Below are 13143 nucleotides of genomic sequence, written 5' to 3'. Positions count from 1 at the left end.
AAAACAAGGGGAAATAGGTTACCTTGCATAATGACTTAGCCACTCCCAGTCTCTATTCAAGCCAAAGTTAATTGTATCCAATTTGCAAATGAATTCCAATTCAGCAGTCTCTCTCTGGAGTCTGGATTTGAAGTTTTTTTGTTGTAATATCGCAACTTTCATGTCTGTAATCGCGTGACCAGAGAGATCGAAGTGTTCTCCGGCTGGTTTATGAATGTTATAATTCTTAACATCTGATTTGTGCCCATTTATTCTTTTACATAGAGACTGTCCAGTTTGACCAATGTACATGGCAGAGGGACATTGCTGGCACATGATGGCATATATCACATTGGTGGATGTGCAGGTGAACGAGCCTCTGATAGTGTGGCTGATGTTATTAGGCCCTGTGATGGTGTCTCCTGAATAGATATGTGGGCACAGCTGGCAACGGGCTTTGTTGCAAGGATAGGTTCCTGGGTTAGTGGTTCTGTTGTGTGGTGTGTGGTTGCTGGTGAGTATTTGCTTCAGGTTGGGGGGCTGTCTGTAGGCAAGGACTGGCCTGTCTCCCAAGATTTGTGAGAGTGATGGGTCGTCCTTCAGGATAGGTTGTAGATCCTTAATAATGCATTGGAGGGGTTTTAGTTGGGGGCTGAAGGTGACGGCTAGTGGCGTTCTGTTATTTTCTTTGTTGGGCCTGTCCTCTAGTAGGTGACTTCTGGGAACTCTTCTGGCTCTATCAATCTGTTTCTTCACTTCCGCAGGTGGGTATTGTAGTTGTAAGAATGCTTGATAGAGACCTTGTAGGTGTTTGTCTCTGTCTGAGGGGTTGGAGCAAATGCGATTGTATCGCAGAGCTTGGCTGTAGACAATGGATCGTGTGGTGTGGTCAGGGTGAAAGCTGGAGGCATGTAGGTAGGAATAGCGGTCAGTAGATTTCCGGTATAGGGTGGTGTTTATGTGATAATCGTTTATTAGCACTGTAGTGTCCAGGAAGTGGATCTCTTGTGTGGACTGGACCAGGCTGAGGTTGATGGTGGGATGGAAACTGTTGAAATCATGGTGGAATTCCTCAAGGGCTTCTTTTCCACGGGTCCAGATGATGAAGATGTCATCAATATAGCGCAAGTAGAGTAGGGGCGTTAGAACAACGCTTCCTCAGCTCTCGTCCCCTAAGTCAGCCATAAAAATGTTGCCATACTGTGGGGCCATGCGGGGAACCCATAGCAGTGCCGCTGATTTGAAGGTCTACATTGTCCCCAAATGTAAAATAGTTATGGGTAAGGACAAAGTCACAAAGTTCAGCCACCAGGTTAGCCGTGACATTGTCGGGGATAGTGTTCTTGATGGCTTGTAGTCCATCTTTGTGCGGAATGTTGGTGTAGAGGGCTTCTACATCCATAGTGTCCAGGATGGTGTTATCAGGAAGATCACCGATGGATTGTAGTTTCCTCAAAAAGTCAGTGGTGTCTCGAAGGTAGCTGGGAGTGTTGGTAGCTGGAAGTGCTTGTTAAACCGTGGATTTGTGCTGGAAATGGCCCACCTTGATTATCATACACATTGTAAGGAGAGTGGTCACTTTAGATAAGCTATTACCAACAGGAGAGTGGGTTTGTGTGTATGTGGGGGGCGGGGAGGGGAGAGGGAGAGAGAAAACCTGGATTTGTGCTGGAAATGGCCCAACTTGATTATCATACACATTGTAAGGAGAGTGATCACTTTAGATAAGCTATTACCAGCAGGAGAGTGGGGTGGGGGGAGGTATTTTTTCATGCTTTGCGTGTGTATAAAAAGATCTTCTACTCCTTCCACAGTATGCATCCGATGAAGTGAGCTGTAGCTTACGATAGCTTATGCTCAAATAAATTGGTTAGTCTCTAAGGTGCCACAAGTACTCCTTTTCTTTTTGCGAATACAGACTAACACGGCTGTTACTCTGAAAGATGGTGTTTTATTTATTGTTTTTTTGCAGGATGAGCTAAATCCTGGCTACAAAGGCATTAACTGCCTTTGAACTAGAGGGAAATAGTTCGAGTGTTGGCATTTCTAATACCTGCCCTTCTTTATCCTTATGTCTCCACTACCGTATTTTGGAGATCAGTCCATATTTCCTACTTGGAGATTACTTATTTTTCCGTTCCCTTTCATATCAGTGTATATGGAGTCCACAATTAAAACTTTCCTCTTTGTGGTGCACTGTTGCCTTGAAAGTGCTGATTCATGTTTAGCTCAGCAGTCCTGGTGATTTTTCTGAGCAGTCTAATGTCATTAAATCAGAGGCAACAATAGCATCACTTGTCATGTTACCACTGGAGCTAGAAGCGAATGGAGGAACAGGCATTGCAAGCCAGAGCTGGAAGGAGCCTTTTTTCCGCCGTGCCTCATGTTTACGTGCAGCAAACAGCCTCTGTCAGGGCACCGTGCAAGAGGAGAAGATAAATGTGGAGAAATGGACAAGCATGTAAATAAAACTTACTAGTTTGCATCTGCTCTTTATACCGTTGAATGTGGTTTGACAGAGTTCTTTGCAGTTCAGCTGGCATGAGGGTATCTTGTGAGATGGTGTGGTTCAGTGAATGAATTGCTGTGGAAAGAACTGACAATGTCTCTTTTTGTTAGGCTTTACAGGAGCAGTTGACATCAGTTGTTCAGGAAATTGGGCACCTTATTGATCCCATAGCAACAGCAGCTCGGGGAGAGGCAGCTCAGCTGGGACACAAGGTACTTGGTCCTGTATTTATTATAATTTCTAAAGTCCTGATTCCTTAGAGTATATGGAATTGTCTGTGTGTCAGTAATGAGACAATGGTAGATGCTTCAGTGTGTGGCAATCTTATTCACGTTACACTAAAAATATACATGGAAATGTGGGGTGGGGAAAGATCTTGGATTCCTGAAGGCAGAATATTTAAATCAGAGGCAAAAATTGTTTGAACCTATTTGCCTAATTATTGCAAAGTACAGGACATGCAAGATTGCTCACTGTCCTCGGGCTACTTAGATACAGGACCATGATAGCTTCCATTTCTGGCCACATGAGGGTGAATTGAGGACTGATCTTTGGAGTTAATTCTGAATTTTTAGGGTTTTTATAAGTTTAAGTGCTTTTTTTTTTAAGTAACTTTCATAAACAAATGTCCATTGCCACCTTTTCATCTTGGATTTTATTGATGCTTTTTAAAATGTCTGCTTCTTTATATCCCTAACACTGTGGGTATTGAGTGCTTTTCCTGTTTAGCATATAACTAGGTGTTTTAGGACTTATTATAAATGTCTAATTACATGTTGAAGACCTCAGTCTATTGCATTAATGCTTGCTTAATTGCAAAAATGTTTATTTTTAGATTAATGTATGAAATCTGCAGCTCCTTGGCAGGTACTTGGCTGGTGGAATCATTAAAAGGTGGTATGTCAATCCACAGTGAGGGGAGGAGGAGTTAAATGGGTCTAGTAAATAACTAGTAAAAGCTCAACAGTGCTAATCAGTGTTAAAATATCAGTACAGATGTACGTTAGAAAAAACCTAAGATGTAAAAAGAACATGTTGTGCAGCTGATTTTCAAGCTTCAGTAGTTTACCCCTTTTAAATTCCTGGTGGCCTGCCAAATTTTCCTTTAGAAGTCTAGTCATGGGTGAGTTACTGAAAGACCAATACAACTTGTATCAATTTAAAAATTGCCAAATGTATTTAACTGTAAAAGAAGCATGGCTCAGGCCTGCAATTCGAGTGAAGATTTGCTACTGAATGTTGTCTTCAGAACAAAAAGATTATGGAGAGGCTCGGACCAGGGATTTCTACACCCCTCCTGAATTTCCCCAACACCCCCCTCCCTGTTTTGTGAACTGGTTACATACAGTGTTGCTAATGCAGTGATTGTTTGGAAATTTGAATTGAAATTGAAACATTAATACACACTTTAAAAGCATATAAAGGGTATGATAAAATGCGCGTATCTGAAAAAGTATAATACATTTGAAAAGTATGAACATAGACTAGCTTTCTTATACAGCTGTTGTTTTTTATGACCATGTCAGTGCATTCATTTCGGTAATGTTGGCCAACCTAATAATTTCAAATTATGATTTGTAAGCAAAGTCTAAATGAGCTCTCCCCGACAGCTAGTGATGGGCTGGGGGAAAAGGCTTCAGGACCAGATGGTATTTACATTCATACCTAATCTACCTAGGTATCCAGCAAACAGAGCTGTGTTGCCCAAGTGATAGATTTTGGCTGGGGTTGGGTTACAAATCACTTGAATGCGGGGGTGGGGTGTGTGTGAAATGTTGTTGTTCTTATTGTATGAGTAAAGGGCAATAAAACTGTACTTAGCCTGTGCTGATTGAGGGCATCGAGAGAGGGTGGGGACAGATGTTTTGCTTGTTGGTCTCCCTGAGTCACAAGTACTATTTGACCTGCCTCTCTCCGCTGTTTAAAAGACAGAGCTGATTAGGCTCCATAGATAGTCTTTTGTTAAGTGACCACAACAGTTGAAATCACTGATAATCAGGTCTAAGTGCTTAGACCTGCTGTGGGACAGTGTTTCTGTGAAAGAGACGGCCCCGTCTCCACTAGCAGCCAGGTTCCCCCACTGAGAGCTCAGCTGAAATCACAGAGTTGGGTGGAACCTCAAGAGACCAACTTGCAGAGGTCACAGTGGCAGGTGACAGCAGAAGGTGATGGCTCAGGGCCATTGGCAACAGAGCGATGGAGTGAACAGTGGCGCAACGAACAACAGTGGCTACAGCGAACAGTGAGCAGCTGGAGGAACAAGCAAGGTGCCTTCTTGTCGCCCACCTGGGAGGTGAACTCATGTGAAAGCACCTCTGAACTCTGAGTCTCCGCTGACCAAGGACAACACCGGTGAGTGTTAATGAGGCTGTTAAGAATGCTGGAGACACAACACAGTTCATGCGAACAAACATGGCTGTGGCATCGTACTTTCTATTTAAGCAAGAGATACCACACACTACAAACTGGAGACCAATGTTAAGTGCATTGTCACTTGTTCATCCTGAAGTTGAACACTGGTTCCAAACTAGACCAGCAAATGCTCACTGTCTTTCTGCAAGAAACTCAACTGACTGGGTAGACGCATGTAGTGCAACAGAGAGAGACTCAACAGTTGAAAAAGTGAAGAACTCTCTCTCACCACATTCAAAACATTTGCATACATGGCTGATGAATGCACCGATGCAAATGGGCATCAAGTATTAAGTCACTGTGTATGTTATCTTGATGTCCGTGGTAGGCCAGTAGATGCATTTCTAGATGTTCAAGTTACAGAAGACACATCAGCTGCATCTATGACAACCCACATCTTAGAAGAGTTAAATGCTTGTCATTTGGACCCCAAACAGATGGCTGCTTGTGCATTTGATGGAGCTGCAGACTTCTCTGGAAGACATGGTGGAGTACAAATTTTGCTCAGAGAAAAGTGTAACCCCAATCTCTCCTATGCACACTACAGAGGCCATAGACTCCAACTAGTGCTAGTACGAGCTGCAGACTCTTCAAAAGACATTTAAAAAGCTACAAATTTAATGTCTTCATTATATTCTTTTTTCAGCAAGAGTCCAAAAAGACTGAATATCTTGGAAAATAGAGAAGATACACTGGGACTGAGGTTCAAATTAGTCCAACCTGGGAAAACCCTCTGGCTTTCTCTTGGCTGTTGTCTTAAAATTACTCCAGACATTATTACTGGCTGTCAAGGTTCCTCCCCCACTCTGAACTCTAGGGTACAGATGTGGGGACCTGCATGAAAAAACCCTCCTAAGCTTATCTTTACCAGCTTAGGTCAAAACTTCCCCAAGGTACAAAATATTCCCCCCGTTGTCCTTGGACTGGCCGCTACCACCACCAAACTAATACTGGTTACTGGGGAAGAGCTGTTTGGACGCGTCTTTCCCCCCAAAATACTTCCCAAAACCCTGCACCCCACTTCCTGGACAAGGTTTGGTAAAAAGCCTCACCAATTTGCCTAGGTGACTACAGACCCAGACCCTTGGATCTTAAGAACAATGAACAATCCTCCCAACACTTGCACCCCCCCTTTCCTGGGAAATGTTGGATAAAAAGCCTCACCAATTTGCATAGGTGACCACAGACCCAAACCCTTGGATCTGAGAACAATGAAAAAGCATTCAGTTTTTTACAAGAAGACTTTTAATAAAAAATAGAAGTAAATAGAAATAAAGAAATCCCCCCTGTAAAATCAGGATGGTAGATATCTTACAGGGTAATTAGATTCAAAAACATAGAGAACCCCTCTAGGCAAAACCTTAAGTTACAAAAAAGATACACAGACAGAAATAGTTATTCTATTCAGCACAATTCTTTTCTCAGCCATTTAAAGGAATCATAATCTAACACATACCTAGCTAGATTACTTACTAAAAGTTCTAAGACTCCATTCCTGGTCTATCCCCGGCAAAGACCCAGCATACAGACAGACACAGACCCTTTGTTTCTACACAGACCCTTTGTTTCTCTCCCTCCTCCCAGCTTTTGAAAGTATCTTGTCTCCTCATTGGTCATTTTGGTCAGGTGCCAGCGAGGTTACCTTTAGCTTCTTAACCCTTTACAGGTGAGAGGAGCTTTCCCCTGGCCAGGAGGGATTTCGAAGGGGTTTACCCTTCCCTTTATATTTATGACACTGGCTTTGGAAAGTATCTACCAAGATGGGATGGATCTAAGTAGTGAGGCTGGTGGATTACTTTTGCTACTACGTTCAGAGAAGACTATTGCCATTCTTTCTCTTGTAAGTCTACTGTTGAAACCACTTGGGTCATTAAACAATGCCATCCAGGCATCTGCTACAACAGTAGTAGATCTTTGTCCAGCAATAGAAATCCATTGAATCCATTGAAAAAGTACTGGAAGAAGCAAAGACTTCAATCCAGAAGTTGACTAATGAAGGCATTTATATTGAATCCATAAGTGAAGAGGACAAGAAGTGTTTGTTAAGACAACTGAAAAAGTACACAGACTTGATTTTTAAAAATCTGCAACAGTGACTTCTAGAATCTACTCAACCTCTACGGAGCTTTTATAGATCCCTGTTGTATAAACACCGACAGTTGAGTGGAGTGAGGCACTACCAGCAATAGGGCTGCCATGTGATCAGGACAGAGTAGAGAATTTGAACACAGAGTGGACTATCATATGACGAATGAATGAAAATTTGACTTCAACTTCTTTTTTATCATCACTAGTGGCTCGACCCGATCTTTGTGCTATCTTTCCTGGGATGAAAGAAGTAGCAATTCATCTCTTGCTACTCCCAGTCACAACAGCTACAGTTGAGTGTTCTTTTTCATCATTGAATAGAAATTTGTGTTTTGAAAGAAGTCGCCTTCTGCCTGATCATGTGAATGAACTAATGAGTGTATCAACTGAAGGAATGGAAGTACCGGGCACACGAGAAGCCACCAAAGATGAACACATTGCATTCAAGAAGTTCATTAACAGAGTTGTGCAAAATTATAACAAGAAACCAAGAAGGCTGTAGATGTAGTGCTTCATAGAAGGCTTGAGCAGCCAACTTTAATTTGTGTGATGATTTTAAAACATAAGTCAAATATAATAAAATGGTAGTGAAACATTTTTCAGTTTTTACTATGGTGCCATACAGCCCACGTTCACCCTCACGGTCTCACCCCTCATCGGCCGTCACCCCCCCCCCCCCCCGTAAGTTCGAACACCCCCTCCCCCATTTAAATTCCTGGGGAAAACACTGGCTCGGACACAGTGCTATACCTACTACAATAGATGTGCGTTGTAGTGTACAAACATTTGTTCCTCTTGGGGCTTTAGTTTAGCATATTAAATATAAAAAACCCACCATTGCCACCTAATAAAGTTATATGTATTGGGTTTTAGCAGTTTCTCAGAAATTATTTATTTCCATATTCTGAAATACTTTTACTTTTGAGAACAATAAATGTGATCTTTCTATGTCAACACATTTAACATGTGAAAGACAGAAGCAAAGAATTATTTCTTCTATTTTTGTCTACACGTGCTAGATTTTCTGAACACTTGATGTCTATTGGTGTCTGTTTAGTTTTGGATAATCATCAAATAACTGAAGCATTTGATATTGCCTTGGTTTCTAGCAACTTTGTGTACTGTGCTTAGATCAGTGTTGTCTTTGGCTCATAGTATCTCAAACTCTAAATCAGTGATGCTCAGACCTAAGTGGTTCAGGAGCTAAAGGAGCAATCAGCATTATCCAAAAGAGCCGCAACAGAGTAAATTCATTGTTTCATTTACTACAGTACTATATATTCATATTTAAACAGTCTGACCAGGGAAATATTTAGGTTTTTAGAGATATATAAAGCAAAACGACTGACCAAGTATTATTATTTTATCAACTGCAGTTGGTTAATAAGATAGTAAAAGCATCCTGATTGGTTAATAACTTTGACTGGTTAATAATTAAATCACAGCATTTTGATATCATGTTCTCCAAAGAGTCTCGGGAGACACATTAGAGAGCCACAGTCTGAGCATCACTGCTCTAGATGGAAAAGATGTGTGATATTAAATAGTCATCTCCATCCTCTTGCCCATGCATGGTGGTTCTTTATATACCAAATAAACCCGCTATTCTCTTTATGGGAATGTCCACTGTTTTAAATGAATTAAGTGATATGGTTTCTACTGTTTCCTTTGGAAGACTTTAATAGACCTTTAATAGACCACCATTTAATAGACCTCACATTTAGAAAGTCTCTCTTGATATTCGGCCTACCTTTCCTTAGTGTCATCCTGTTTCTTGTTTATGTTTTTGTAACCAAAATAAGGAAGAGGAATTACTTGGAATTTTCCAGGCTTCAAATATTAGTTGTCCATTATCCATTTAGTCAATGTTTTTCTGAATTAGACATAAACATCTTTTTAGCTACATTGTATTTTTATGTACTACTGATTTTTCCTCCTAAGCCAGTCAGTGCAGAAAATTAAGCATTTTTATAGATTTTCAGAGAAGTTCTTTCACTTTTAATGTCTTTCCATTTCTGTGCTATGCAGAACTGTGCGCTATATTCTACATGCTATTTCATGTTATGCTACTCTGAAACCGGAATATTCTACATGCTGTTTCAGCAGTGCGCGATGGATTGCTATTTATCTGTTGTGATATCTTACTTTGAAGTAAGCAGGTCCAAAGTCGTACTGGCTTCCTTGCCAACAGCTGTGATAGGTTCTCCATAAGAGGCAATTTTTAAATCAAGATAGGATATTTTTCTAAAAGATAGATTCTATCTCAATGGGATTTAATTTAGGGAAGTCCTATAACCTCTGTTACAGAGAAGGACAGTCTGGCCTCAGAATATTTTAATCTTTTAGGAGATTTAAAGCCTGCTCCTTCTTGGTTACTTCTAGAGTGGAACCAAGACCCTTCATGTTGTATTGGTTCTTAAACTTTTGCATTGGTGATCTCTTTCACACAGCAAGCCTCTGAGTGCGACCCCCTTATACATTTAAAACACTTTTTTAAAATATTTAACACTATTATAAATCCTGGAGGCAAAGCAGCATTTGGGGGTGGAGACTGACAATTTGTGACCCCCACATAATAACCTCATGACCCCTTAAGGGTCATGACCCCCAGTTTAAGAACCCCTAGATGATCCACAAAATGAGAGGTGCACTGTCAAATTTTCATTTTATGTTGTAGATTTTACATAGTAAAATCTCATTTGCTTTGGTGAGTTGTGTCTCAGCCGGTAGTGGAAGGTCTTCAGCAACACAACAGTGAATTAGTTGAGTAATTTGGGGAAAGGATGAGACTACATGAGGTTTTGAAGAACCTCTCAGTACAGGAAAAAAGTCAAACCAGAATAAACTAGCTCAGTATAAATCACCAGTGGAATTGGTCTTGAAGTACTGCAGTGAAATATATACAATGTATTGATTCCATTTAACCCCTATTGGACAACTTCTGTCAAACTGTTTTTGATAGTCAATTGAGAAACTGTTTATTCTTCCATTTAAATGTTGTTTATAAGAACCAGTTCTGTTTCTATACTTATTATGTGCTTGAATCTATTGACGCTCACTTATCTTAAGAGTATAAGCGTGTGATATGGCCACTTCACTCCCTTACAGACCTGCTTATTCATGATAGAATAGCAGACTATATCCTGAAGCAATATTAGCCCTTCAGCAAAATATAGCATCTTAAAAAATGTTTCTGAATCATTCAGGTCTTTCTTTTCTGGGATAAGACTTAAATGAGGCTTTCAGAGAAATTTGTTTGTTCCTTCATAGAGCCAGTAATTGTCTGAAAGGTTCAAAAATACAGACTGTCTATCTGAGATCAAATAAATCTCTTCTGATATTCCAGGTGCAATACCATTCTACTCTGTTTTCTGTTGTCTGCAACCAAAGATGAGAGATTCCAGCGTTTAATTACAGATCCTTCCCCATGTGGTGGAGGAGACTGTCTTGGTTTATGCCCTTAAGTACTGTCTGACTTCCATGTCAGTTTTGAAAACAATTGGATCTGACGTCAGAGTCTCACACACAAAGTTGAGAACATCTGAGAGGGAAGCATTGCTATATTGCAGCGTTCACAGCTGAAGAAGAGATAGAATAGCTTAGGAGACATTGGAATGAACTATATTTCATGCAAATCTGAAGGATTATGAAGTTGTGCTATTCAGATTATGCTCAAAAAACAGCTAAAGATCTCCTTGATGTTAATTAGAGAGGGATGTTGTGTCCTCTCAGAAACTGGATTACAAGCTTTTCATCATCTCTGTTGTCTTAGGTTACGCAACTGGCGAGTTACTTTGAACCCCTGATTTTAGCTGCAGTTGGTGTGGCATCCAAGATGCTAGATCATCAGCAACAGATGACTGTCCTGGACCAGACAAAGACACTAGCAGAATCTGCCCTCCAGATGCTGTATGCAGCCAAAGAAGGAGGAGGAAATCCCAAGGTATAGTACATGTGTGTAATGAAATGGGAGCGGTCATTAGAAATAGTCATCTGAAATGAATCCTGCAGTGTTAGAGTGGAATCTGGAAAGTAACAGTGGACAATAGGGTTGTATGTTAATTATCAGATATTTTATTTTCTCATAATGGTGACTCACAGATAAGCCCTTCTGCAAGTTTGTTGTTTTCCTAAGGATTTAAGTCTTTGTTGTTTTCCTTTCAATTGTGAAAAATAGCAGCAAGCTAAGATCACTCGGGGCAAACTATATTCTGACTGCTGTGTGAAGTATTATGAATAATATTCTAAGCATGCACACAGAGTTTTAGTTGCATATGATATAGAAAAATGCATGTATATACATTAAGCATTCATCTTTAGTGTATACTAGCCTGGTTTAACTTTTTCATTAATTTATTTAATTACCGCCATAATTGTCATGGTAAAGGACAGGAAAATAGAATTTTGTGCTTGGTTTCCAAGTATTTGACAGTTTTGCAAAGCTGTTGTAAGTTAACAGTATATTAAGACCTCCAGAAAAATGTATAGGAAATAAGTCTTTCACACATTAGATGTTAGGTGCACTGATGAATAACTTAAAGATTTTGCCTCATTTATGCTTTTGGTAGAAGAAAAGGAATAACTTGATTTATAAAATGGCTCCCCAAGTATTTGGAAAAAACCCTAAGTACTTTTTTAAGGATCAGGAAATAAAGAATACATAGTAACAGAGCCAAATATAATGTCCATTTTATTTAGAGGTGATTAGAATATAACAGTGCTTGCTCAATATATGAACTAAAAAATGCCTCCAGTTTTCCAGTGTTGGAGTTACTAATGGTACAGCATGTCACTACTGATTTACAGCAGATAACAAACAGGATGGACACAAATTATCACTGTGTACTCCCCCCACCCACCCCCAATATATATATTTGGTTGAAAATATAATTTTAAAAATCTTATTGCTTAACAAGATCCCTGAACAAAACAGTCCATGCATGCTGTGTGAAGGTGCTTCTGTGGTTAACAGGGCAGAGAGAAAGGATGGCTTGGAGATACAAACATCAGGTTTGGAACACTTAATCAAATCTTCGAATCCTGACAGGGTCAATTCAGCCCATCCTTTTGAATAGTCAGTAAAATACTCTTTACTGTACAGGCAGTCCTCAGACTTACGACACAATTGGTTCCTGAAAATTACGTCGTAACTTGGAACTGCAGTCCACTCCATTGTGGGACCAATTGTCGTAAGTCAAATCAGGGTGTCAATTCAGAAGCGTCGTAAGTGCTGTTCGTCGTAAGTCGAACGTCGTAAAGTTGAGGACTGCCTGTAGTTTATGCTTGGGGATGTGTGAGGGCATGGGGCATTGGTATGCTCAAGACCTTAAAAGCCAGTCTTGTTAGTTTTGAAATTCCTGGGTACTAATTGCAAGAGCATGTCCTTGGCCAGAATAACTTGTATTTTTATCTTCTGCCTCTGCTGTTCTTTGGGTTGTGTCCTGCCTTCTTTGGCTAGCTGCTTCTTTCCAGCCTCATGAAGGGTTTGCATTTCCATGGTGTGTTCTGCATGTGGTTTAGGAAGAATCCCATGCCTAACTGGTGCATGTAAATTGTTTTTGAACTCCGAGGCTTTCAAATGGTGATAGGGCTGAGGGATTTAGAACAATGTATTATAAAATTGTATCTCATTTAGAAAGCAGTTGGGTAACTAAAACTACTTTACACATAGGCTAACACACTAATACCCATTTAGAGATGGTCAGGTGCAAAAAGGTTTCCTTTGTATCTGAGCCAAAGCTCATTGAAATCAACAGAAGGATTCTGTTTGATTTCAGTGAATTCTGGTTCAGGTTCCTTATCTGGAGTGATGACGGTCAATAAACACAACTGAAGTTGGTAGGATTTTTTGAGCTTTCCAAGTGCAAGAAACTTGTTTTGGAGTGTTTTTTTTCCACTGCCATATTCTGGAGAGGAATTCGTACACCACAAGAGTTTTGTCCTTGCATGGGTTCCTCTACTGCCCATACTTACTCCTGGGGGAATTCTGCGCGAGTGCGCATGCATAGAAATGGTCTCCCGCAGGTTTCTTTGTTTCCCCGCAGAAAAAATGACTTTCTGATGGGGAAGCAAAGGGAACCCACGAGCAGTCATGTGACCCTCCCCAGCGGTAAGTTTCGGGTGCCCAGAGCAGCCAGCAGAGAGGTAAATCACTG

General features: G+C 40.5%; 1 protein-coding gene across 4 annotated transcripts in view; it reads left to right on the top strand.

Annotated features, from left to right (window-relative positions):
• The window catches only part of TLN2 (talin 2), a 347160-nt gene that overhangs the window by 259793 nt on the left and 74224 nt on the right, over positions 1-13143 (top strand). For all 4 annotated transcript variants that reach the window (XM_048866513.2, XM_048866512.2, XM_048866511.2 and 1 more), the window contains 2 exons: positions 2599-2700; positions 10761-10931. In XM_048866513.2, coding sequence (XP_048722470.2) covers positions 2599-2700; positions 10761-10931 — 273 coding nt within the window. The remainder of the gene's footprint in view (positions 1-2598; positions 2701-10760; positions 10932-13143) is intronic.

The sequence above is a fragment of the Caretta caretta genome, chromosome 10 (assembly GCF_965140235.1).
Source record: "Caretta caretta isolate rCarCar2 chromosome 10, rCarCar1.hap1, whole genome shotgun sequence".
Classification (NCBI taxonomy): domain Eukaryota; kingdom Metazoa; phylum Chordata; order Testudines; family Cheloniidae; genus Caretta; species Caretta caretta.
The sequence above is the reverse complement of the archived record's forward strand: the minus strand, read 5'-3'. Positions and strand labels throughout refer to the sequence as shown.